We start from the raw sequence: 26,877 nt of genomic DNA, 5'->3' as shown, positions 1-26,877 counted from the left end.
CCCTGTCCCTAGGGGAGGCTGGGCAAGCACTCTGGTCTACTCAGTGTGGTCTTGGCCAGGTGCCCCGGGCTGTCCTCCAGGCTGGGCTGCAGCCAGCCAAGGGTGCAGCTGGCATCAGAGAACAGGAGGGCACGGCATTCAGCATTTGGGCTGCTTTGGGCACCAAGGCTTAACATTCATACATGTCTGTAGCAAGGTTATTTCAAAGTTGTTTTTTATTCAACTGTTATTCAGCAATATACAATACAGTTTATAAACAAATGTCTGACCTTGTTTCCAATCTTTATTTAAAAATAAATATTATTGACAGTGAATTTTAATTATGATAAGATGTATCTTTTTTAATCAAAATGTCTCAAAAGAAATAATTTACTTTAATAAAAAAAAAAAGAAAAGCCCCCAAAGGAAAAAGTAAATTAAAAAATTTCCGAAACACAATAAGCTACTAAAAATATTTTGCTTTGTCAGAAATTGGGCTTTGACCCAACATTTTTACATAGTATCCTACAGATAACTGCTCAACAGTTCGTGCAAAATGAAGACTTGGAGGAAAAGTTTAGAAAAGAAAAATACATTAAAATAGAGAACTCATTGATCCCAGGCATACGGCGTGGTCCAAACTCCATCTGATTTGGAAACTAGATGCATTATTTTAAGTGTTCTACATTAGTGTGACTTCCCCAAAAATATGATTTATTTATTTCCCACGTGAACTTGGTCATGCTTCTCTGAGTCTGTCGGTGTCCGTCCGCCTGGCGATGCAGTCCTCAGCCAGGGAGCGGGCAGGCCGTGCGGGGTGGCCCGTTCAGGAGCGCAGCAGGGCGGGTCTGTCAGGGACCCACCAGCAGGCGGAGGAACTTATGCAGCGCTAACAGGAGCAGGGAGAGGAGCGGGTCTGTGGCGAAGTTAGGGCCGGTGCCTGCAGGGGACAAGAGAACAGGCAGGGTTAATGCCTGATTCACCAGAACCCAGCGGCCAGGGAAGCAGATGGGAGGAGGGTACCTCCTGCGGTCCGCCCTCTGGACCTTGGTGACCAGCTGGCACGTGGCCACTCCAGTAAGGATGGAGAGTTTTGCTGCGGCTGCTTCCTATTGACTGACCACATGTTTTGGGAGCCCACCGTGGTCAGACAGAGCGCCCCTGCCTGAAGGGCGTCTGCTAAATAGTAGATCCAAAGTCTAAGTCATTATTTTGGTTGAATAAGACAATATGCTCCCTCTCCACCCCATCCCCCCAATACTCCCCTGCAAAGTGCCCTCAGCTTTTAAGGTCCAGCTCCCCCTCCTCCAGAGAGACTCCATGATGGCACACAACTCCCGCCCGAATAGCACAGCTCTGCATCCACAAACACACTGCCCGGGGCATCCTGATGCTTGTGCGTGAGTCTTCTTTCCATGATCTGTTAAGTCCAGTCCCTGGGGTCAAAGTGAGGCGCTCAGCAACCACTGGGGGAGGTGAGTGGGCTAGGGACCCTGAGGAATGACCCTCACACTATTCTGGTGAGAGGTCACTCCCATCTGTGTCTTCAATGTGGCCACTAACTCAGGCCCCTGGTCCACTTCTGGGACAGTAACAATTGTGCCTTCACCCTGCTTCACCTGGGCTGCCTGCCCGGCTCCCCATCAGCCATCAGGTCTCCACCTACTTGGAAGGCCTCCTGTGCGGCTGGGGGAAACCCCACCGGTGAACCTCAGGCTTCCCACCTGGGGGTGGAGATGCTCCCTCCAGGATGACTGAGAGGGGCCAGTGTAGAAGCACCACGGGTGCCCCAGGTGCTGGGGACATCACTACTAACTTGCGTAGAATTGGGAAGCAGTTTCCAGCCCCACCCTGCTCACCTGCACCATACAGAGGCCTCTCTCCTCCCTTCGCCTCGCCTAGCCAGCTGGGCTGGAGCTCCGTACCTGAGAGGAGAGACACAGGAGGCCCTTCCCTGGGCCAAGCAGATGGTGCAGAGGCTGTGGCCACCGCCACTTGGCCGCCTGCGGGAGCTACTGCCAGGTGGCCAGATGCGTGGCTTCCCCATCCAGGCTGGGCCTGCGCCCACAGCTTCCTTCTCTTTCCAGGTAGAAGAGCTGTTAGTCTTTTCTATCCAAGGCATTGCCCCCCGGTCCCGAATCATTTTTGTTCTGGCAATAACTGTCTGTGTCCTAGGCCTGTCCACCCGCTGTACAGGGAGGAGGTTGGACAAATGATCCAGGCCCATTCTGGCTTGAGAGGCTGGATTCCGTCTGTTTATTTTCAGAAACGAGGCTGTGACTGAAGATCTGAAGAAAAGGGCGGGGGCCAGAGGCCATCCACCGTGCACGTCTCATCCGCGGTCAGTCATCTGAACGCAGCTGTGAGCCCCCACTGAGAAAAGGACAGGACACTCCAAGTGTGCTGACCTTCCCCTTGGGGTATTAATTATCCACACAGTCGTTACCCAGGCCCCCTGCAGCTTGGCCCAAGCTGACATCCTGCCTCTTGCTACCCGTCATTGGGAAGGACCACAGTGTGGTTACTCTGAAGACTTGGGTCTTCTTTTGCTGCTCCTCTGGGCCAGTGTCTCTGGGATGTGTCTCTGGAATGGTCAAGGGTGGATGTGGTGACAGAAGAGTTGATGGAGCCAGGTGCCTGGGTGGATTCACTGAGGCTCAGATGCATGGAAAACAGGGTGTGGCCGGCAGAGCCCTGCCTCCCGGGCACACAGGGCTCACATGGCCAGACTGGGCCCGCTGGCCTCCTGCATCTCCTGGTGCAGATCCTTCTGCTTCTGCAAACCCTGACACTCAGGCCCATGCAGACAAGACAGGAACAAGTGTGTGAGGCACTTAAAAGCAGATGTTTGTGTGTGACAGAACTCCAGACCCTCAAGGCCCGCAGGGGCAGGAGGCGTGGCAAATGGGCCGTGAGCCAGGCAAGGTGAACACAGGGCACAGGAGATGGGAGGAGAAATTTTAATTTGCTTCCAAATACTGTTGACTTGTCTTTCCCACTATTACAGTCTCACCTACTCACATTTAAAAGTTTTTAATTTGCATAAGACCCTGGATTGAAACCATCAGCCTGCCGCTGTGCTGGGCCGAGATGGGAGCAGCAGGGGCTGGAGGGCTGGAGTGGTGGCTCCCAGAGGCTGACACCTGAGGAGAGGGGACACCAGGGTCTGCGGTGTGTCGGCTGGTGGATGTCTGGGGGGCAGGGGGAGCCAGATTTGGCTCCTGGGTGGCCCCTCATCCTCTCCCTGACCCAGCCTTTCCAAAGAAGGGACCAAGGGAGGTGGGAGGGGGCAGTGAGGCACAGCTTCCAGGTCAGCTTGCTGACCTGGGGCAACACCCTTCATCATTCTGAGACTTGTCCACACTCTGTAAAATGGGGATGTGCACACGCACAGCTCCATGAGATGAGTGTGTGCGGGGCTTGTCTCACTGGGTTGGGGTCCAGATTAGGCAAGATCATAGTGGCAGACTGCAGAAATGGCTACAAATGCCCCTCCTCCCTCATGTTCCTGTCCCCAGCGTCCACGCCCTGGGACAGTGCCCTCCCACACTGATGCTGAGATTGGCCATATGACTTGCCTTGGCCGATGAGTGCTATCAAGTGTGAAGCAAGTAAAGGCTTGTAAAGCGCTTGTGCACGGAGCCCTGCCCTTTCTTCTGTGGCTGTGGGAACCCACTGCCAGGTGAGTTAGACTGGGCTGGCCTGCCCCAGATAAGAGCCAGGAGACGTCCTAGCTGAGGTCCCTGGAGACCAACCAGCCCCCAGATGAATGGGGAGATGACCACAGATGCATGAATGAGCCTGACAGAGACCAGCAGGAGAAACCCCAACCCACAGAACCACGACCTAAACAAACGGCCTGGAGTCACACCAAAGCCACCAAGTTTTTAGGGTCCCTTGTTATACAGAAAAATCTAATTGAGAGACAGAGTCATGTAAACAAAAGTGCCACACACAGTGTGTGCTGTGCAAATAATGTGTTAATGAAAAGGGCAACATAGCTACTTTTCTGAAAAGAGTTGGAGGAGAACTCATTTCGAGGGTTGTCCTCTTAAGAGAAACATTTTCCAAGATGGAATAAGCATGGCAAACTGTCTCCCCAAGTGTTTGTTTTCAAGACAGACACGATCCTGGATCTCTGGGGAAAGAAGGACTCAAATTTTGGAACCTCTTGCTACATCACTCATCGGATACCCAACACTCCCTTTTGGCTTCCCAAATGAGCCAGGGCAGACCAAGGAAGCCTGGCTTCCAGGCTGGTCCTGGGGGAGGAGGGGTCTTCACACCAGAATGGGTTAGAATGCAGGAGTGTGGCAGCCAGCGTGCCCCCTCCCCAGACACTGTCCATTTGGGCGGGACACTGATAATTGTCTAGCACTTGACTTGGGGCCCCCCATCAGCATCCCCTGCCCCCGTGTCTGTCCTCACTGTTTCCTGGAGCGAGCTAGGACTGCACACTGCTGGAGGGTCTGGGGCTCGCCTTGGCCCTCCAGGGCAGGGGCCGGGAGGGTGCCTTTGGTTCAGCTGAGGCAGGACCTCCTGTCCCGGCCTCTTTGATTATGCGGCGTGGGGAGGTCAGTGTTCCCGAGGACACAGAAGCTGCTGCGATGGCTGAATGCTAACAGTCTCTTTATCTATTTCCTCCTTTCCCAAGGAGTACCAGGAATAGCTCTAGAACCCGCAGAAATTTATGTCACGGCTAAGCTGGAAAATCAGGCTGCCTGAGAGGTGAAGGAAGCATCTGATGCAACAGTAGCTGATTCACTCTCTATATTAAATACATCATCATTTGGTTAATCATTCTTAAAGAAATCAAAGCGGCTTTGGCTCTGTGGGTATTAACTTTTATCATTTGGATGGTGAGCAAGATACAGTCTATGCCGGAGCCATTTAATAGGGCTCCCAAAGAACGCTGTGGGTGGACCCAGCCCCCATAGGCACAGAAAAGGCACCAGTCCCAGCAGCTAGCAGCTGTAAACCCTGCTTCTCTATTTACCCAGCAATGGCAGAATTCCAAGGGCCGTGTCAGAAAACAACAGGGAACCTCTGGGGCCCATTCATTTCCTTGCGATGGAAGGGAAGAAGGCGGCTTTGCTCCGGCCACCCTCTGGGACCTTCACTCTGCCCACACTGTCTGGAGGTTCCTGGGAGGATGCAGAGGTGGCAGCTGGTCGCCCCCACTCTGTCCTGGACTCCCATAGCCACAAGGGCCCTGAAGGGACAGCCCCCACTCTGTGAGATCAGGACCAGTGGGCACGGCCAGCTGAGACAGCCAATGCCCTCCCCCCAGTGCCTGCCCACACTTATAGGATCATGGATGGTTCTCCTGGCCTCAAGGGTAACTCCTGTCCCTGCTGTGGTCTGCAGCACCTGTTACACTGGCTGTGGACAGGAGAGAGCTGCAGCCCCTCCCCGCTGGGTCCCCAGACCCGGGTCCATCACCACGGCAGGTCTGCTCGTGACCTGGGAGTCGCAGCCAAGGGGCTGGCCTCAGACAGGAGTGTGCAAACGGTGTCCCCCTGAGAGTCCGGTGCTACTCAGAGGCTGCATTTCTTCGTTCTGCTAGTTGTGGCTGTAGCTTAAAAACTAGACATTTATTTCAGGTTCGAGAAGAGTAAGTAAAATCCAGACACGTTGGAGGTCCGTTTTTACGCATGAAAATGGGTAACAGGCTGGTTCAAGCTCTGGTGACCCAAGCTGAGTTGGAGGCTCACTCTGTCGCTGATGCCGTAACACCTGGCCTTGCCCCCTAGGATACCCCCATGCCAAGCACAGGGAGCCAGAGAAGAGCCGGTCCAGTCTCAGTGGATGAAGCCACTCCACCAGGAAGTATGGATACCCTAACATACTAGGATTAGGACGAGGGTCTGGAGGACCGGTCCCTCCACTGTGTCAGGCAGAGCAAGGCCACTTGTATCCGTTCAGCCTCTTGTGCTGTCATAACATGTCTTTTGAATAAGGCTAAAGAAGTCAGAGTACCACGTGGAGTGCCCTCAGCATGGATGTTCACTTCTGTTCCTTTTCCCCTTGCTGCCATCTGTGAATGAGAGAAGAGGGCCAGCTCCCAAGCGGCAACAGTCTGAACTGGGCTGGACTTGGACATCCACTGAGCCACGGAGACCGAGGCCTGTCTGCCTAGGGCAGCTGGGGACAGACTGGCTCTGACCCCCGTTCCCATCAATGGCCCTGCTGCATCCTGGACCCATGCTGTGAGTGTGAGGGATGGCCAAGCACAGCCAAAGGAGAAGGCTCCTTCTTGGAGCTTCCTGGGGCCAGGGTACAAGGAGTCTCTCTGTGCGTCTGCAGGGGCTTGTGGAGCAGAGTAGAGAGCGCCCTGAGGAGTCATCTCGGCTATGGTCAAGCACCATGACTTTATCTGCCGGGGAGATGCATATAGTCCACGGCACAGGGAGGCCTCCCTTTGCCCAGCCCGCCTCACTCACCTCCATCCCCACACCTGGCTCTTTGTGGCCATCTGAGTTTGCAACCTCTGAGCCAGCTCTGGTGTGAGAGCCAGAGGGCCTGGCTTTCATCCCACCTTCACCCCCTTACATCACTGTGAGACAACAACTGGGGCCAGCCTTCGGCGGCCTGACCTTCCTGGCTTCCTGACGGCCACCTGCGCCAGGGGATACCTGCCCTGCTCCCTGCCCTCCCCTGGACGCTGTGCTGGTTAGACCGGGCGGTCTGGCCACAGTGGGATGGGAAGATGCCACCTTGCAAAGAGGCTGTTTCCCTTGTTGACATTTTAATTAAAGCCTCTTCATGGATATTTATTCAAAGGGAGTCAGCAAGGAATAATTGAGCACTAACAGAATTGGAGAGAATTAATTTCTGCCATAAAATTAATGTGTGCTGGTAAGTAGGGCAAAAACTGGGAGCACCCAATGCTGATTGGTTTTAAAGGAAGTTGAAAGTGTGGGATGCAGAGGTGCAAGAGAACGGAGGGGGTGTCAGTCCCTCGGTCCTGTGTTGACCCTGTCCTGCTAGCCTGTCCCACCCAAGCCTCAGGCAGCTGGCTCCTGGGCTTGAGGACAAGCTGTCCTCCTGGTGGGGGATAGCATGACCACCAGGGATGATGCCTGCAGGGCAGCCTCGGTGTCTAGGCAGTGGGAGGAGCCTGAGTGCTCCCGGGGTGAACGGGGGCAGAGGCGGGGGGTTGCCACCTGCTTTACCCATGCCTGTCAGCGCCCCCTCCGTGGCCATGGCCAGAGGGCAGCAGTGACCTTCTAAAGTGTCTTCCTGCCGCTATTGCCATCCTGTGCCCACCTCCCTCCTTCTGATACACCTAAAGAACTCTCTCTAAGGTGGAAAACCTTTGATGGGTGCCCTCCTCCCACAGGAGAAAGCCACGGTCTCAGTGCCACAGCTGGGGCATCTCCGTAATCCTACCCAGCAACCTCACTCTCACTGCTCCCCGCCACCAGCCCTGTGCTCTGGTCCACTGTTCCCTGCCAGCACCTCGAGTGGACTCCAGCCACATCCTGCAGAACCACTAACTACTCCTTTTCTTTTGTCTAGGTCTGATCTGTACCTCAGGCCTGGAACAAGTGCTGCCTCCTCCAGGAAGCCCTCTCTGAGCACCCAGGCACAGAGGGCTTGGCACAAATGAATGTCTGTGCCTTTCATGTGGCCCTTGCCCGTGCCCTCTTCTCCCCCAGCCTCATAAAAGACCTTCTGACGACATGTCCTCCCGCTCCAGCCATGGTGGAAGCCCATGTGCCAGAGGGCTGGCCCCAGGCCTCCTCCTCTCCTCTGCCCCCAGCAAGCCATCCCACCCACAGCCGGGGTGGTGATCTGAGCTGAGACCAACAGTGAGGAGTGGACGGAGGGAGCAGACCCAGCTGGGCTCAAGCAGACAGAGCCAAGCTCCTTCAGGATAAGAACAGCAATCATGGCTAGCTCTTGCTGGGGCCAGGCACCGTGGCAAGTATGTTACTTTAAATCCCATCCTCGTAACTGTAGGGGTTACTATTCTGTCCCTATTTGACAGATGGGGAAACTGAGATCCAGAGAGGTAAAGTGACTTGCCTAAGGCCTAGGGTTGCCAGATAAAACACAGGCTGCCCAGTTAAATCTGAATTTCAGATAAACAATGGGTAGTTTTCAGTATACATTAATCCCACATATTACACAGGAATATTATGCTAAAATGTTATTATTTATCTGCGATTCAAATTTAACTGGGTGTCCTATATTTTTATTTGCTAAATCTGGCAGCCCTATCAAGACCACACTAAGATAAATGGCAGGCCTGGGACACGAACCGAGACACTCTGGCTTCTGTCCACATACCTAACGACTACATACACCAACCCTCAAGGCCAAAGAGTAGGAACACCCCTTCCCCCAGTGCCTCAGCTTGACCCCCGCCCCAGGCTGCTTCCAAAGGAGAGAGCACGGGCATGAGATGTCCTTTTTTTTTTTTTTTGTATTTCAGCATTTATAATGGTTTCTTAATGGGGCCAACTGTGTTGCTAGCTCTTTTCCAGCTTCTTAATTCTTTTGAAATGAGATCTTGCCCCAAATGATCCTTTAATGGTGCCACTTATAGAAAACGGTAAACAGGCCTTTCCATATGGTCAGGTGGCTGGCGTCTGCAGGGCCACGGGCAGCCCTGACCACAGTGAGCACCAGGGTGCTCCCCGGGCAGGGATGATGGGGGGCCTCCCTCAGTGCTGGGACCAGTCATCATGGGAGGAGCCCACCGGCCCATTCAGATTCTTTAAACTTTGAGGCTGTGGGGTTCTAACAGGTCTGTGGTTCCTGGTGCCAAGAGAATTCTCTCCTTTAACCCTCTCAGTTGGCTTTGGGAGGTAGGAACCAACGTCCTCTTCCACACGTGAGGCCCAGAGCGGTTAAGTGACTTGCCTAAGGTTGCATAGCTGGTAGGCAGGAGAGAAGTTATCTCCAGTAACTCCTTGGCACCTGCGAATCATCTGTCTCCACACTGCCTCAGATGCCCTACTCCAGGAAAACTGCCACACAGAGGCCATGTGCGCCCTTGCTTTCCTGCCCTCGGGCCTTTGCTCCTGCTGTTAGACAGCCCTTCCCTACTCCCTGATGCCCAGAGCTCACCCACCTTCTCCAGCCCAGCCCAGAGACACCCACTCCAAGACAGCTCTTAATTTGCCCGCTTTTCACCCCAACCCCCATTACCCCAGGCCCACCCCTGCCCTGGTCCTTTAACCCTCCCTCTCACCACACCAGCTCACATCTGGGCAGTGCAGTGCTCCTGACTGGCCTCCTCACATCCACTAACCGCAGCCGGCCCCGCACCTGCCTAGCCAGAGGCCAGGGTGTGCCTTTCAAACACAAAGTACACATTACACCACACCACGCCAACCCCCAGAAGCTTCACCTGGGCTGAAGTCCTAATTCCTCACCGGGGTCCCAGGTCAGCCCACCTGCACCCACTCTTCTCCCTTTCCACTCCATCACCCGTCCACACTGCTCGCCCCACATCCTCCCGTTCACCACCTGCCCCTCGGAGGCTCCCTTTGTCCCATGGGATCCAGGGCAAGTTCCACACCCCCTGGGCAGTGTCTGGGCAGCCATGGCAGTTTACCTTTCCATCCCTCTCTCCTCTGCCAATGGGTAAACCCATCACCGAGCACCTTGCCCGCACACTGCTGTTCTCTCGAAGTGCTTGTTGAATGAATGAATAGAAGTCTTTCCTGGATGTCCCTAGCTGGTCTAAGCAGGCATGATGCACCAAGCATCAACTGGCCAGATGCTTCACATTTGGCATCACAAACACAAGCTGTATCTTCAAATACAAGCTGGAGCTGGAGACCCATCGCTAGCACAGTGATCTGACCTTTCAGCTGCCCAAGACTGTGTGCACACATCTTTTTGTCTAACTTTTCTCAAATTAATTTCATCGTTTTTCCTTTATTCCAATTTTCTTCATTAAATACTTTTTGTTCTATTATGCCATGTGCAGCTTTGTAAACCGCTTCAAATGTTTCCCTTAGGGGGAAAAATTACATATATAAATGTATTTGTATATTTTGCATAATTTACTTATTTTATTTGGACTAAATCTGTTGTTGTTAAATCTTTTAAAGCAGTGGCTAATTGCTGCATGGAACCCCAAAATTTTTAAAAATTTAATTAAATTTTCTATTGAAGTATAGTTGATTTACAATGTTAGTTTCAGGTGTATAGCAAAGCGATTCAGTTATACATATACATATATATATATTTTTTAGATTCTTTTCCATTATAACTTATTGTAAGAAATTGAATATAGTTCCCTGTGCTCTAGAGTAGGTCCTTGTTGTTTATCTACTTTATATATAGTAGTGTGTATATGTTAATCCCAAACTCCTGATTTATCATCCCCTATCCCTTTCCCCTTTGGTAACCATGGTTTGTTTTCTGTCTGTGAGTCTATTTCTGGTGTGTAAATATCTGGTTTGTATCTTTTTCTAGATTCCACATATAAGTGGTATCATATGATATTTGTCTCTGAATTACTTCACTTGATAGGATAATCTCTAGGTCCATCCATGTTGCTGTAAATGGCATGATTTCATTCTTTTTTTACAGCTGAGTAATATTCTATTATAGATACCACATCTTCTTTATCCAGTCATCTGTTGATGGACATCTGGGCTGTTTCTATGTCTTGGCTATTGTAAATAGTACTGCTATGAACATTGGGGTTCATGTGTCTTTTTGAATTATATTTTTCTCAGGGTATGTGCCCAGAAGTGGGATTGCTGGATCATATAAGTCTATTTTTAGTTTTTTAAGGAACCTCCATACTGTCCTCCATAGTGGCTGCATCAATTTACATTCACACCAGCAGTGTAGAGGAAACCCCAAAATTTAAAACCATTAGAGGCAGAATTGCTGTGGTTATAGCTCGAGTTAGGGCTGGGGGCCCAGGGTTCCTAGGAACAAAGTCTGGGAACCACTCACTAAAGGCTCTCTAGGACCCCTTCCAGATCTGAAACTCATGGATTTGTGGATGCTGGAGTGCTGGTGTGCCCATTACATAGACGGAAGAAGGGAGACCTGTCAGGGGTTCAAGAATGATCCCTGCCCCTCCTTGGGGCATTCTAGCCCCATTTAAATCCCACTTGTCCCCTCCATAGCCTGTATGTCCCTCGAGGCAGACCCAGATTCCCCAGGTCAGGCAAACAGTGAGTACTCAATTAGAGCCTGCTCAGTGAAGGCTGCTCACTGTGTGGGTCCAGGCTCAGCCTCCTTGTCCCGCTCAGTGGGGCTGGGCCTGGCCAAGGAAAAGAAGGAATGACAGACCAGAGGCCCAAGGCCAAGGGAGAAGGGCTGCAGGTCCCCAAGGCCAGAGCAGCCAGGACACAACAGTTGTTCCTCTACATTCCACCTCGATGACGCCTGGATATTTCCTTCTGTTTCACATTGAGGACTTTTCTTCAGAAACGCAATTCAACCGGAAAGGTTAACACATTTTAATTGCCCAGGGATAGTGCTCTGAAAATTCTATAACATGTGCTCATTAAATAAAATTAGTACAGAGGAGCTGCCCAGGATATGTCACGCATTAAAATATGACTCTGAAGAATAGAATGCATTATGGATTACTGCCTTGTGTATTTTTTGTTAACATTAGTCTTTAATGCGAATACAGTTATTCATCTGCCCACCTGGAGGTTTGATTTTTTAAATGCTTGAAAAAAATGGCTATGTTAACTTATACATGAACAATAATCAAGTCTTGGCCAGGCTGCATCCACCAGATTTCCCAGTGTCCCAGTGGAGGGGTCCCCTGCTCCCACCCCTCACTAGTGAGTGATGGAGGTACCATCTGAAGTTTGAGGGGCTAGGGGAGATGGGGCAGGCTGAGGACTGGCTGTGTCTACTTGTTCCACCCATCCCTTCTAAGGCCCAGGACAGCAAGCATAAGCATGAGCTGGCATGAAATTTCTTGGCCTAGCCAGTCTGTGCCATGCCACCACCTGGGACCTTTCTCCCTGTGGCCTCCTTCCTGGAAGAGGTGGACTGAGTGTGCCGAGTTCAGGTGTGGGAACGCCGACCCTCGGCACGTCTGTAGCCCCTGCCCCACTCCTCCTGCAAAGCCCACCTTGCATGCCACATGCACTCATCTTCCCATCCGTGTTTCATCCAGGAACCCACACATCCTTCCTTCTACCCTTGTTCACCCATGCATCCACACAGTGACACCCTTCCTCCCACCATCCACCAGCTCCTAGTCTTTCCACACACTCCTTCCATCCATTCACCCATCTACATGTCCACTCATCCTTCCTTCCACCCACCCCCATCCTCCCATCCACCCAGTTACAGCCTTCCCTTCACTCACTCACCAGGTACTCGCTTTGCCACCACCCATCCATCCCACCACCCATCCATCCAAACTTTTAGTCCAAGCCCTGTCATCTCTTGGCAGGGTCACTAGCTCTAACATGGTCTCCCCACATCCACTCTACTCCCACCTCTCCATTCTCCACACTACAACCAGGAGCACCATGCCCTGCCAGCCACTGGCTCCCCATCCACTGCCCTTAGGACAAGCCAAAGCTCCCATCCCCAGTATAAGGCCTTATGGGGTTTGACCCCTGAACACATCCGGACTTAACTTCCCCCGGGCACCCCTTCTTGCTTTCTCTGCTGTAGCCACAGTAACTCTTTGTCAGGTCTTTGAACCCTTGCTCCCTCTTGCCACAGGATCTTTGCACATGCTGTCCCTTCTTCCTGGAAGGCCTTACTCTTTCTCTTTATCAAGCCAACTCTTAATCATCTCCCAGATTATGGCTTAAGTGTCATTCCCTCAGGGACCATCCCCCCTATTCTTAGTTCCCATAGCCCATGGGTCTCCATCTGGAGTGCCAGCAATGTCTGCAAACTTCTACTTGCCATGTGACCCTTTGACAGTGTCTGCCTCTCCCTCTTCAGACTGTCAGTCTGGTCTTATTCACAGTATGTTCTCACTGCCTAGCACAGTTCTTGCACATAAAAGATGCTCAATGGACATGCTTTGAATGAATGGAGTAAATGAATGAAGGAACGAACTGGTGCCAGGCCCAATGAGTGTGAAAGTCAGGTCATGGGGACACAGACATGAGAAAGAATCAGGTCTTCCTGGGGCATCAGCCTGGACGGGGTGCTCAGTCAGGCACTGACTCCAGGACAGCAGGGAAATGTTGGGGGCCTGAGGCAGCAGTGGGGCACTTCTGGGTGCTCAGGATGGATGACACCCCTTGGGCTGGAGGGTCAGGGAAGCCTTCCTCCCTCTGTGAAGTGACCCCCCCACCAGCAGCCCACCCTGGCTCCACCTTGTCTGAGTCCCTTTTGTGTCCCAGCTGAGCCCTGAGTTCATTCTGAGTACCTCCTGCTCAGTCTGGCCACCACCGCTGGGCTGTTAGATCCTCCCCGACGCAGGGGCTGGGTCTACCTGAAGCTTTGGGCAGCCCCCTGGCCCCCTGGTCAGAGAAGATCTAGTCAGCCAGGAACCCACCCCAGCTCAGAATGAGCCATGACACCATGTCAGCTCCCTCTCCCTGGGGTTTATGAACAATCCCTCCTCTGGGCCAAGTGGCATTTGTGTGAGAATCAATATTGTAATAAGAGTCGTTGTAAGGGAACTGACATTGCAGCTGGGCCTTCCCGGTTTAAAGAAAACCGAGACCTCCTGGAGGAGAGCTGATGCGCAGGGGCTGGGGGTCGGCAGAGGAAGGGGCTCTCTATTTTTGACAATACCCATCCTGTGAAGGTGGGCGGCCCACCTTCCCGCGAGCCTGCAGTGGGCTCTCTGTGCTGGTGGGAGGGAGGCTCACATCCGGCAGGAGCGGTCCTGGCCTCCTGGAGTGGACACAGCCCTCTCTTCGCCCTACCCTCTCCCCATGGGTCCCAGGTGCCGAGCAGCAACTTTATCAGCCTGGCAGTTATCAGGCTCAGTGAGCCACAGTGAGGGCATCTGGGCAGATGTGAACAGGAAAGGCAAAATGTGGGACCAAGGGGAAGACAGCGCAGGCCTGAGCCTGTAACAGTGACCTTGAGCCCTGTCCTTGACACACCCATCCCTGCGGGGCACCCGGCTTCCCTGCACAAGGGGCTCCATCTCGAGTGGTAGAAGTCCCAGGGAGGAGGCCACCAGGCACCTGCTCTCCAGCCCAGGCTGGCCCCGGAGGGTCTTCGGCTGCTTGACCGTTCCTACGGGTCCTGGTTCCTTCTGCTCCCTTCCTGAGTGGAGACGCCCTCGCCTAATGCTGCCAACACCAGCCTCTCCTCAGAACGTGGCTTCCTGGCCAGCCCAATGGCCCACCTCCCACCTCATCACAACGGCCTCCCCACTGAGGGGAGACTGGACACAGCGGAGCAAGACCAGGCACCCCACAGGAGTGCAGCCAGCCCGCACGCAGGTGCACAGATGTGGTGGCTCAGCCTGCAGGTGGAACATGAGGAACCACGGTGAACCTGTCCTTGCTCACCAAGGGGCTCCTGACTCATGGAAAACAGCGGCAACCAGACAAGGATGAGGACATGGCATCATCCCCGTTTCCTATCCTCCCCCCTCCAAATGGCACGGAGAGAGAAAGGACCAAAATAGCACCTCGCCACCAAGCCGAGCCATTTGCAATCTGAGTGCACTTTCTGTTCTGAAGTGTCATCAGCTCCCTCTCTCACTTTAGCCCCATGAGGCTCCCAGCACACGGAGAAGGCATGGAGGGAGAACGTCTCCGAGGACGTCTCAAAGCACCCTGTCCAGTCCCCAGGCCTCGTGACATGACCCTGGGCAGGCGGTGCCACTCCCACGAACAATGCCGGTGTAAGAGCCAGCATCCACTGAGCGTTTTCTGGGAGCCAGGCCCTGTGCTGAGCTCCTCTTTCTGTGGATTATCTCCTCTAATCCTGCCCCTCGCCCTCTGCCATGGGCACAGTGCCACCCAGATGATGACAGATGCGGGAGCTCGCGTGTTGGGGGGCAAGAAGTGATGGATCAGAACTCGAATCCAAGTGCATGGAAAATGAGAAGCATGGTCCTTATAAAGGGTGAGAGAGTAAGGCATGGACTGAGACTTCTGGGTGGCTGGAGCTATGCGGGGCCCAGAAATAGGGAAATTTGTTGGCATTCACACCCTGGCTTACCAACCAGCCAGCCAGCTGCGCAGCAAGGAGCATCTGAAATGTCAGCAGGAAGGAGAAAACGGTTGGAAAGGTGGTGAGTAAAACTCCCTGCTGAAGTGTCGTCAGCCTGGCTCAGGTTTGTTCTGTCTCTTCCACCATAATGGGCAGATCCTTTAAGAGAGGACTGATGCTGCCTTGGCCCCGAGGCATGCACGGTCTCGCCCTCAGGACGTGCCCTGTTTACAACTGGCCTTCACAGACCTCAGTGGTCTGTCCCCCCATGGCAGCCACCGGCAGGATAGCCACTCCTGAGCTGGATGGGGCAGAGCCCCTGGGCGTGGGTGAGCGGGTGGATGGGGGGTGGAGAAAAAGCTTTTGAAATAGTTAGGCTCTACTTTATACAGACAACGCCCCCCCACCCCAAACACATTCCTTGAACCATAAAGACCAGAAGCCAGTCCAAAGTAGCTTTGCTATTTCAGCCTGGAGAGCAGTAATGATGGAACAAACAACCAATCTGTTTCAGAAATAGCCTCACCCAGGAGCGCCAGTGCAGGGACAAGGCTTCTCAAGGCCTCCCTCCCAAGGGTCCCTGCCCCACGGCCACCCAGCACCGCCAGCAGCCCCTTCCACGGCCCTCTATTCAGAGGAGGCCAAACTGGGTAATCCGTCCCATATTTACAGCACACCTTCCCGAGAACACAAAAGCCACTGTCTTCCCCAGAAGCCCCACCCCAGGGAACGAGGCCTGTCATCCTTTATGAGGAAAAGTCAGGGAACGGCAGTTGCAGGGGCCAGGCCTGTTTGCTTGTCATCTTCAACCTCCCTGCAACCCTCACATAAGACAAAGCGGGGCTTCTCACTGCTTTGGATATGAGTTTCCGAGGGATACCTGGTAACAGTCACAGAGCATGGGAGAATCGAAAAGATGACACCCCCTGTGCTGCAAAGGTGTCTGAAAACCAAGTCGGCATCTTCCATAAGGCTCAGGGCTTGAGACCATGGCCAAGCCCCTGCCTCTGTCCACATGCGGTAGAAGTAATCAATACGGTATCACCAAAGCACTTGACCTCATTTATTCCCACGGATGCTTGGGGAATCCTTAATATCCAGAGCTTTTAAAGATGTGCGCCTGGAGTATTTAATGAGAAGCTCCTTGGTGGGTTCAGCTCCCAGTGACATTTAGAAAGGCTAGCTCTCCGCTCTTCATGTCGTGGGGCTGCCACCCAGCTGGGGAAAGGGTCTGGGCTCCGAGGAGGGGACTGTTTGATGAAGAGGGGCAGGAGGAGTCATGGGGAACTGCAGAAAGGAGGGAAGCCAGTGAGACGTGTGTGGTGTCTACTAAGTGCTCAGTGAAAGGCAAGAATTACCATTTATCATCATTACAGTCCAGGGTACAGCTGCTTCATCCTTAATTTGAGGTCTCCCTGATGCTGCGAGAACAGCTGTACAGTGAGCTGACTCATAGGTCCCTCCATTTGGTGTGATTTTCTCGATCCATGGGGCACGGGGCAGTGATGGACATAGGTCCCTCCATTTGGTGTGATTTTCTCAATCCACGGGGCATGGGGTGGGGAGGTAAGGAGAAGCCTCCAGAAACTTTCCCAGGACTGAGCTGAGCAGGAGGGCAAAACCCCAGGCACCTCTTCCACACTTCCCACAGGAGGCGTCCTCTGACTGCCTCAGGTGGGTTAGGGCTGTCTGCCCTAGGGACTCCCACTGACACAGGCAGCTTTGTCCTGGAGCTCCCCGGGCCCTTGACGCCCTGAGCTGAGTCTGTGGCTGCCACCCTCGGTTCCTGCTCATGCAACCACGTGACTGGCTGATGAAGGAGGGGACTCCACGTAGTTAAAAATCACACGTTTGCCACTGATGCGGGTGTCTCCTGCCAGCTGTGAGGCTCAGCCATTTCCTCTATAAAACCCTTTAAAATTTTCTCTTTCAGGATGCTCTGTGAGCCTCACTCTCTCTTCTCTGGGACAACTTTGCCAGATTTATTTTCTCTTTAATTATGATCCTCGTGTTACACCAGAGCTTGAGGGAAGAGTGGGTTGTTCATTTAAAGTGATGGTTTTTGGGTCCTTGTGGGTCTGGGGAGATGGGAGACCAGGTGACGGCTGCCTGGCTCTGCTGGCCGAGCTGGAGACCCTCCCCACTTCCCCATGGCATGGAGATGCTCCCCTGCCCATGTGGCGCCATTTCCACCAGCTTCGTCATCCAGCAGGGGCATGGGTGGAGAGTGAGTGCCTTCACCTTGTCCACAGCCCACTTTGGGCATGGTTTACGGTTGCCATGGCAACACCCAAGGATGCTCGCCTTGATGGCTCCCAGCAGTAACAGTCTCTCTAAAGCCATCACACCTATGGCCTTGGCTGTCTTTCTCTCATTATTAATTCAAATATTGAGAGCCAGTTTTGTGTGGGCACCAGGCAGCAGTTTGCCACATGCAGTCGGCTCTCTGTAGGGGCCAGGGCGGCTCTTCTGGGAGCCGGAGCCCTGAGGCTAATTAAAGGTTCACACAACACAGATTTGATCCCCAGGTCCCTGCAGAGGGGAACTTCTTGCCAACATACAAGCCATTCAGTTGCAAACCGTATTCGATTGAGGCCTCACTTGGCTTCACGGTGGCACCTTTCCAGTTAGAAGGGTTTGTCTGGAAGATACTCTGTTTTGTTTTCTCTCTTTCCCCCTTTTTTTTTTTTGCTTCTAGAAATGGCAACCAGCAAAAAAGTATTTATGAAAAATAGGTCAGTGTTCAGATTAATCAGGAGCCAGATTTACAAACATGGCTAAGACAGAGCCCAGTCTCCTGTGCTGGCCCTGCTGTGCTTACCCAGCGCATGTTATTTTTAAGCACAAATATCCAAATGTCTCTTGACAAATGAGACGTGAAATGAATGAGTTTTTGCACATAAACTTTTAGTGCAAATATGTATTTGGCTACCTTGGGCACATACGAGGCACAGGAAGGCTTTTCTGGCCCAGGTGTGCTGTCGCCAAAGGATAAAGTTTCGAGTAAGTCCCCCCAGCCCTTCCCTGGCATTAAAAACCTCTTGCTTAAAAAACGGAGCAAGACAGTGTTGTCTGGGACCTCTGACTTTCTTCCAGGAGCAATCACTGAATGAGACACTGTCCTGGGAGGTGAGTTGGGATCATCTCTGAGGTTGCCAATCTGAAACAGCCAGTGTGTCCACTCCAACCAGGCCTTTGATGTCCTCTTTAATTAGAAACTCAGTGCTGGGTTTGTCCTGGAGTTGGGGTGGAGTGGAATTCATCTTCCTTCCACTGAGAGCTGAGTTATTCCCTTTGTCCCCTCAGATCTACCCTCCACCTTTCTCCACTCTGCTCTGAGCCCCTGCAGACTGGCTGCTACAGGCTGCATCACCTGGGCACCCTTGCCCCCAGCTCCCAGGAGGATATGGCCAATGGGAGGCCCTGACAGGGGACTGCAGGGCAGGAGGACAGTGATGTCCTTGCTGGGTCACTGTGGGTCATCTGGGTCCATCTCCCAAGGCCTCAGCTCCTTGCAGGGAGGCCTCGCCATCCAGCTAACCTCTCTGGGTTCTGCTAATTCCTCCCTCCCCTTACGGCCAAAGGTGCTAATGGCTCTCCTGCTACTAGCCCCGGGGACCAGTTCTCATCCTTGGCTGCCCTAACCTTGTCCACACATTTAAAAATGCTCTTGTCACCTCTCCTCCATGGCCCGGTTTGAATGTGCCATCTGCTGTGCCAGCCCCCTCACTGCTACGCTCTGCAAACACCCTTGCCTGGTAACCAAGTGGCAACAGTCCTTCCTCGTCCCCTCCCCTCTAAGCTGCCAAGAACTATGAGCGGGGGGAGTCCAAGCCTGAGGTCGCCGCCTCGAGCTCCCTCTCTGACTCACAGCTGCTGGTGGCTCTGAGTGATCGGCCGGGCTGCGTCATCTCAGGGAGGCTGGGCAGGACCAAGCGCTGCTCAGCGACACCGTCCCACAGAAAGGTCACTCATGCCTGCCACCCAAAACACAGTCTGCTGTCTTCATCCCATCAACAGCCACGGCCTTGGTGGACTTGCATGGTGAGGCAAGAAGGGACACTTTAAGGTGGCATGGTCCCTCTTTGGGATCAAGCCATTCAGGCAGGTTTGGATTAGGGTCACCTAACTCACTTCTCCATGCCCAGAGTGGGACACAGGGGGCCCATGGCACAGTGACTCTCCCAAGAGCTTCAGTTGGAGACTGGAGGACACAGGCTTTCTGGCCTTCCAAACAGGAGCTGGAGAGAAACTTAGGGTTCTTTCTGAGACATGTCTACATGGTTTCTGGCCTGTTCCTGTTTCTGTTCAGGAGTAAGCAAGGGTTTGGAGGCAACAGAGATCTTAGGGGCCCTATCCCTACCGTACCCCTATCTTAGCTGCACTTCCCTGCCAGTCCTGCAGGGGGCGCAGCTGATTGTGCTCTCTGGAGGGAAATGAACACTACTTCCCACTCCCGGGAGGGCAGAGGAGCCCCCTGCCTGGGCTGCTACTCTGATCTACGTGGAATTAACATGCTGCCCTGTGGCTGGCAAGTGCCCAAGGCACCACCTGCTGGGAGGCCCTGGGCTCTGTGACATCAGAGCGGCTGGGCTGACCTGAGGACCTCCAGATCTTCTAGAAAGAAGGACACTATTGGCGCCACCTTCCTCGGCTGGGTTCTCCGCTATAGCGATGAGTTGCACTGGAGCCACCCTGTGGCCAAACCCAGAGATTAGTGATCTGACCAGCTCTGGCCAGCAAAGTCAGGTCAGCCTTGGTTAGGCTCGGAGGATCAGGCTCTGGCCACGGGGAGAGGGAGATTCAAGCAGGAATGAGCTCGTGAGCTTGGCCTCATTAACATTTTTGTGAGCACTATCAAGTTTACTAACAAGGTCTCTTTTCACATGGTGCTTCCTTCACCAAAGCCTTTAATGGTCCCTTTTGCTCCACTTGGCATTCAAGGCTGTCCACAGCTTGGCCTCCAACCACCAGCCACTCAGCTTTATCCCTTTCTTCTTTGGCCGGAGCAGATAATGGCCATGGTGATAATAGTAAACTTTAAACAGCGGTTTCCATTCTGAGTTCCCTCTGAGGTTAGGGATTACTGAAGTATTTCTGAAAGAAATACTTTCAGAGATGTTAAGCCACTTGTCTAAAGTCACACAGCCAGTAACTGGTGTAGGCACAACTCCTATCTGGGCCTCTGGCCTGCCAAATCCTCTGCTTTGCCACTCTACTCACAGTCTATGGAACATCCCATACGAATGCTCCAGCCTGGGACACACAGTTGCTAGTGCCCCAAGGGGATGGGGCAGAAGGGTGTTTTCTTCACAGTCAGCATCAGCAAAGCCAATCACTCCGCAAGTCAATTAGTGCTTTTCTAGTACACCTACTGTGTGCTAGGCTTATGATTCATGATCCTCTTCCACCCTGAAGAGATGAGGTTGGAAAACAGGTGCCAAGCTGAGAACTATACTTTCCAGCCTGCCTTGCGTCTGTTGGACGACTTGACAGAGTTCTGGCCAATGGATGAGGGTGGAAGTAATATTTACCACTTCCAGGCCCGGGCTTTAAAAACCTCCCTTGCCATTCTCCATATCAGCTTTTCTCTGAGAGAATTAAGCCTTACCAAATTATTCTGAGTGGCTATTTTTTTTCAATCTTCCAAGAATGACAGACACTTAGACCTATCCTAAATGCACAAGAAGTCAGTTCATCATATGTAATGTGTGCCTTAGAGCATTATGCTTGGTTCTCTCAGGGAACTATGCTGAGAAGGGCTGCTTCCATTCTCTCTTCCCTTGTCTGTGGGCTAACTGTTGATACCCAGAGCGACCTTGGAAGCCACCTGTTGAAGATGGTAGAGTTTTTGTCAACCTGAGTCCCTGAATGACTGCATGGAACAGCACCCCCCACCCTGGCCCTCCACTAGCGATGTGAACCAGAAATAATACATTTGAATCATGTTAAACCTCTGCATTTTGTGGTTTTTCCCAGCAGCTGGTGTTATCTTGAAAGTTTCAAGTCAGGTGGGGAAGCCTAGGGCTGTTTGGGGAGAGGCCCTCCACAGGTTCCCAGCCGACCCTGGGGGAAGGTCCTGTGGGTAGCTGTGTGGAGTCCAAGAGAGATGGGGCCTCCAGATCTAGCCAGCAGCCTGAGCCACATGGAGAAGCTCCCACAGGTAGTATAACTGAGTGAGAAACAACTGAACTGATGCAGATGTTTGAAAGCTTAAGAATCAGCCAGGGAGGGAGGCTAGGATGTCTGTCACCTTGGATTCAGCAGGAGAGCCCAGGAGCCTGCATCCTTGACAAGCCCTGATGCTGGTAGCAGGTGGTCTGCACTTGGAGAACCATGAGAATGCCATGAAAGTGTGCTTCAACACCCTGCCCCCCTCCATGGGAGGGGGGTGCTACATGCAACTGTCCCAGAACCCAGCCTCCCATGCTGCAAGGCCGGCAGGGATGCTCTCTGAGGGACTATGCATCAGACAAGACCGAGTCAGAGTGGCCTGCCTAAAATCAGACCCAGGGAGTGAGCACTGGGGCTGAGCTCATCTCTGAGGCCCAGCTTTGAGTGGGTGCTGGGAGTGGGGAATGCCTTGGGCAGAGTGACACCTTGGTCAGTAGGCTCTAGCATCCTCCATAAAACCCCACCATGGCTAAGCAGCCCCTCCTGCCCCAGAGCTGCCTGCCCTGCCGTCAGCCTATGGTCCTGACCTTCTGTTCTCTGACTCCCTTCTCCCCTGCTCCTCTCTCCCCTTCTCCCTCGCCCTCTCAGCTCCTTAGGATAGCAGGCCTTAACCTCTGGGTGCCCTCCTAACAATGGAAGGGCTCCATCCCCACCCACTAAGTAAGGGCCTAAAGGAGACTGGAGTGGAGATTTATCGAAGAGCCTGTTCCTAGGATCAGGCTGGTTAGCCAGAGAACAGAGCTTGCACAGCCAGGCCCACTCAAGCTGGCGTGGACAAAATCTGACTCTTAATTCAGTCAGGCAGAATCCCGACTTGGAAGGTCTTGAGCTGTAACCAGCTCCCTCCACTCTAGACTGGGCGCTATATCCATCATTTAGGCGCCAAGGGCTCCAGGAGAAAAGCAGGACCACCGCCGTCGGAGTGCAGCCCTCATACTCAAGAGGGCTCCCCAGACTCCAGCCCGTGTGTACCAGGAAGTTGCGGGCTGGGCAGCTCCGACATTCAACATACATGTAACGAATGCTCCAAGCAGCCAACAGCAAAGACAAGAAGAGGGCAGAAGTGAGGCTGCGGAAAACGCGCTCCAGGCGCACCCAGATTAAACACCAACGACTCCGCATCCGCAAATGACCCGAGCCGAGCCGCCCCTCCGGCGAGCACCACCCCCGCGCGAGCCCGCCCCTGTCGGCGCCGCCCTTACCCGAGCCGTGCCTCTGGCGCAGAAGGACCGCCTCCCGGGGTGGCGGCGACGCTGATGAGGCCGCGGCCGCGGCCGCGACGGTGGTGGTGGCTGCGTGGGCCGCGGAGGCGGCGGCGGCCTCGGGGACGCTGGGACCCGGGGCGGCGGGAGGGCTCCCGGGAGGCGGGCTCTTGTCTCCGCGGCTGGGCTCGGAGGTGGCGCGGCCCGCGGCGCCGGTGGCGCCCGCGTTGTTGGCGTTGGCGGCGCTGGCTGGGCCGTGGCGACGCGGGCCGCTGCTCTGAATGTGGGACACGGCCTCGGCGGCCTGCATGTTGGGCGGCGCAAAGCGGGAGAGCACGCGCAGCAGCGCCTGGGCCTTGTGTTCCTGCGTGTCGTCGTCGCTGTAGTCCGACACGCGGCACTCGTACACGCCCTCGTCTTGCCGCCGCACGGCGGACAGCCGCAGCCGGTGCGAGATGTCATTGCCCTGGACGCGCACGGTCTGCAAGAGAGCGAGCGTTGGGGTCAGAGGCCGGAATGGGCAGGTCCACAGCTCGCTCTCCCGGCCAGCCCCCCAGCGCGCCCCCAGGCCGCAGCACCCCAACACTTTTCAGACCCGGTTCTGCCCATCATCACGATTCAGTTTTCCTCCCCCCTCCACCACCATGTCTCCCCAGTGGCATAGAGCTCTCAACTCTAAGTGGACCTTGGGTGACCCTGCCCATTGCATCGTGTCTGCAGCTCCCCGATATCTTAACAGAGTGTCTCAGGTTGCTCCCCCTGCCCACACAAAACTACCTTTGTGACTGCCCATAGCTTTCCCTTCAGAACCGCAGAACCTACCCCTCCTTCCTCCCTCTGGCACCTGGGAGAACCTCAGGCTCAGCCTTTAGACACTAACCTTCCATGTCTTTCCCACAGCAGCGCACCACATCTGACCACATGGGCTCTGAGGCATGGCCTTACGTCCGGCCCTCCACATCTACTCACACTAACGTTTCTTTATTCTAGATTTTGGAGGGCCGGGTGGTGTTGAAAGGAAGGCTTCCCAGACCTCAGACCACAGCTAACCCTCCACACTCCCAAGGAGCAGGAAATGTAGAGGCTGCTGACGGACCCCCTGGGTCCTGCTACTTAGGAACCTGCCTCTCCTCGGCAGCCTGAAGCTCCTGATGAAGCACACCTCCCCTGAAGCCTGGTGGAGATGCGGGAGAGCAGCGGCTTTGTGGCCCTCACCAAGCTCCCAGGGAACCCTCAGCTCTGAACCCAGGATAGGAGGAGGCCCTGGTTTTCCTGGAAAGCTTGGGCACATCTCCTCCCTGACCTTCTGGCAACCTGGCAAGTCTCTCCCCCCTCCCCTGCAACCAGCCCGCAACCGGCAGGGTGAACTGCAACCCAGGCGAGGAGAGGGCTGCAGAGGAGGGCACCACTTGGGTGCCAGGTGTGTGCGGGGCGGGAGTAGGGGCCACAATTCTGAGTACGGGTCATGGCTAGGGCAAGGGGCCGGAACGTGCGGTCCCGAAGAAGAGTTTTACAGCTGAGCGTACAGCGGAGGAAGGAGATTCAAGCCTGGGACCCTTGATTTACACAAAAAAGAACCAGATCCGCTACCAGCGACAGATGGCGCCCCAACAGGCCAAGCAGCCGACAACGCAATGCTGTGAGCAGGGCCCTACACCGCAGGGCCGCTGAGCCTTTCTAAAAGGGAGGAAGCTGCGGGGCGAAAAGCGGCCAGAAGGGGTCTCCCGCGGCCCGCGCTGGGCTTACACTTACGCTGATTTTAGTTGCATCCTTATTTGCTACCTAAAATGCAAAGAGGGAGAGAGAGAGACATTAGACTGTCGGCCTTCAGTCTTAGGGAACTCACATGCGCCTCCCACAAGAAGACCCTCTGCTGGTGGGCTGGGACTCGAAACCGCTCGGGATGAGGCCACAGCTGAGGGCCCGAAGGACATCAGGGTTTTCAGGAGTTTTACCCAGAAGGAAGATGGGCTTGGAGCTGGCATGGCGCCCGGCCAAGGAGTGGATGCCCTAGCACACCTGCCAGCCAAAGAGGGGAGGCTGGATTGCCACCAGGGTGGGAAGAAAGGCCCATCTCCCCCCCGCAGCGCATCCTCATTCCCTGCCATACTTCTCTAAGCCCCTTGAAAAGCTGGATGGTGGGGCCGGTGTATCTGGACAGAATCCAGTGGGAGACGTGAGCAGTAACTGAGGATGGGACTCTGGGTAGAGGGTAGGTCGGTGGTGTGTGTGTTTGTGTGTGTGCGTGCCCCCGCACTAGAAACTGGTTTAAGAGGCAGAAGGGCAGTGGGGGCAGTCCCTCTGATCTTGTGGGGGCTGGAGGTAATATGTATCCGGTGCTTTGCCGGCTTCTGGAACCCAGCCCAGAGGAGCTTAACTCCTTGGCCCTGTGCCCTGAGGACCTCAGAGCGGCAGAGGGCAGGGAAAGCCCGGCCCCAGCAAGTGGTCTTCTTTCAATATGCAGCACCCATTAGCCTATGGGCACGCAGCCAGCAAGAGCAGGCGAACTGGATGAGGTGTGGCTTCTCAGAGGCTAGCCGTGGAGTTGGGGGAGGTATCTGGAGAAGGAATGAATTAACTAGGCTTAAGGGTAACAGCTGTGCTGTGGGGATGGGGCGGGTAGGAAATGGGCTGCACCACAGGGCGGCGCCCTGCTTTCCTCGCTGGGGTTACCCCAGCCGCCCCGGCCCTAGCGGGGTGAAAGCTGGCGCCGCGTGGGCGGCCGGTTACCTTGCTCCGGGCGCTGGGCACGCTGAGCGCCAGCTCGTGCAGCAGCTCCCGGGGCGGCTCCTTGAGGTACCACCACTGAATTTCCAGAGAATACGAGGTGGCTCCGCTAGCCCGGAATGCGCAGGGCATTTCGATGTCGTCTCCCTCCCGTACTGTCACATCTTTGGGGACTTCGGTAAATGTAGCTGGGGGCGGGGGAAGAGAGAGGCGTGATCAGCTGTGGGGCGGGGGCCTGGGGCAGCCCGAGGCGAGACGGTCGGTCCCCGGCTCGCTGGCCTTGTGTTTCCCACCCCCCAGCTACTCGCGTGGCCCAGGCGTTGGCAAAGTTCGGTCGAGCAGCTGCCGGGCCGCAGCAGAGACCGGCTACCGCTGCAGGCTGCTTGCTTCCCTCCGGATCGGGCAGGGCAGCAGGGGTGGCTTAAACGCTTCTCCCCCGCGCCTGGCCGCACTACCAGAGCCAGGCTGGGGGGCGCCGACTCCCGCGCCCCGCAAGCAGCCTGTCCGCAGCTGGAGCCCAGGTCTGGCTCCGAGTGACCCGGGCGCGGGCGCCACAGCTGCGGCGACCCTTCGCCTCTCTCCATCCCCTACCCCTGCGGGCCGGGGCTGCACACCGGGATTGCTGGAGACCGTGAAGCCTTCCCCTTCTCTTCCTCCTCCTTCGTGGCGACCCGGGCAGGCTGGCTCTGGCAGACCCGGCAAGGACCTCCCGAGCCCCCCGAGGCAGCAAAGTTCCCGCGCTCACCGTCGGCCACGAAGAGCAGCAGGGCGTGCAGCAACAACGGCGGCAGGTATCCGAGGGCGCCGAGCCGGTTCCTCTGTTCCATCTCCCGCAGGGGGCGCGGCGGCGGCGGGGGCCCGGGCGCAGAGAGGTGGCTGTGGCGGCAGCACGGGCTCGGATCCGGCTCGGGCTCGGGCTAGGACGCCTCCGAGCCTGCCATGGCCCCGCGCGGCGCCCCCTCCCCCGGCCGCCGGCGGCCGCCAATCAGCCCCGCTCCCTCGCCGGCTTGCCCGGCGCGGTTCCGGCGGGGGGCGCTGCACGGGGTGCGCAGAACGCGAGGTCCCGCCGGGAGGCTACTGGTGATCGGTCTGTGCCCCCCTCTGTACGGCCGTCCACAGGACGACGGGGACCTGCAATTCAGTCTCTGTCCGGCGGGCCGGTCAGGGGTTGGGCCGCGCCGGGACCCATCCTGGGCCAAGAGAGTGCGCGCCTGGGATTCGTGAGCTTCTGCCTCCCGGTCTCCTTCTGATTTGGCTCCCGACTGCCACCTCCTCTGGCTGCCTCCTAGCTCTCCCGCCGCCGCCTCCGCCGGTCCCTTCGCGGCTCTTTCCGCAAGGCGAGTGGGCGCTCAGCCGCGGCGCGCAGACCTGGCGTCCGACCCAGCGCAGCGCGGGGAGAGCGGGTCCGGTGTGGCAGACCCCAGAGCCGGAGAGAGGCAGAGAGAGGGGGAAGGGAAGGGAGGGGAAGGGGAAAAGGAGGGGGCGGTCAGTGGCCGGGCACTGTGCCGCCTCCACCGCTGCATCACCCCCGCCCTCCCTCCCCTTCCCTTCTCCTCTTCCACTGCCGGTACCGCCTCCGCCCCGGAGCGCCCCCCCCCCTTCCCCGGTCGCTTGGAGAGAACACAGTCTTTCTGGTTGGAGCACAGCCCCGCCCCGCACCCGCTTTGGTTGGGGGTCCTCCCACCTAAACTCTCCCTGGCTTCTT

At 55.2% G+C, this 26,877-nt stretch overlaps 1 protein-coding gene across 1 annotated transcript; it reads right to left on the bottom strand.

The window, feature by feature from the left end:
• Positions 1 to 197: 197 nt before the first annotated feature.
• On the bottom strand, positions 198 to 26,080 carry VSTM2B (V-set and transmembrane domain containing 2B). Its single transcript, XM_064489979.1, has 5 exons — positions 25,918 to 26,080; positions 25,176 to 25,360; positions 24,198 to 24,227; positions 22,446 to 22,926; positions 198 to 919 (listed from the first exon to the last, which is right to left on the bottom strand). Exons 1-5 carry the CDS (start codon positions 25,997 to 25,999, stop codon positions 831 to 833), a joined length of 867 nt encoding a protein of 288 aa, XP_064346049.1. The 5' UTR covers positions 26,000 to 26,080; the 3' UTR covers positions 198 to 830.
• Between the last annotated feature and the right edge of the window lie 797 nt (positions 26,081 to 26,877).

The sequence above is a fragment of the Camelus dromedarius genome, chromosome 9 (assembly GCF_036321535.1).
Source record: "Camelus dromedarius isolate mCamDro1 chromosome 9, mCamDro1.pat, whole genome shotgun sequence".
In the NCBI taxonomy this organism is placed as follows: Eukaryota; Metazoa; Chordata; class Mammalia; order Artiodactyla; family Camelidae; genus Camelus; species Camelus dromedarius.
This window is presented reverse-complemented; position numbering and strand designations above follow the sequence as displayed.

Coding starts and splice junctions, on each gene's coding strand:
- VSTM2B (XM_064489979.1), bottom strand. CDS start 25,999: ATGGAACAGAGGAACCGGCTCGGCGCCCTCGGATACCTGCCGCCGTTG. Junction 25,361..25,917: donor GCTGCTCTTCGTGGCCGACG/GTGAGCGCGGGA, acceptor CCCCGCCCCCAG/CTACATTTACCGAAGTCCCC. Junction 920..22,445: donor GCGCCAGAGGCACGGCTCGG/GTAAGGGCGGCG, acceptor TGTCCCCTGCAG/GCACCGGCCCTAACTTCGCC.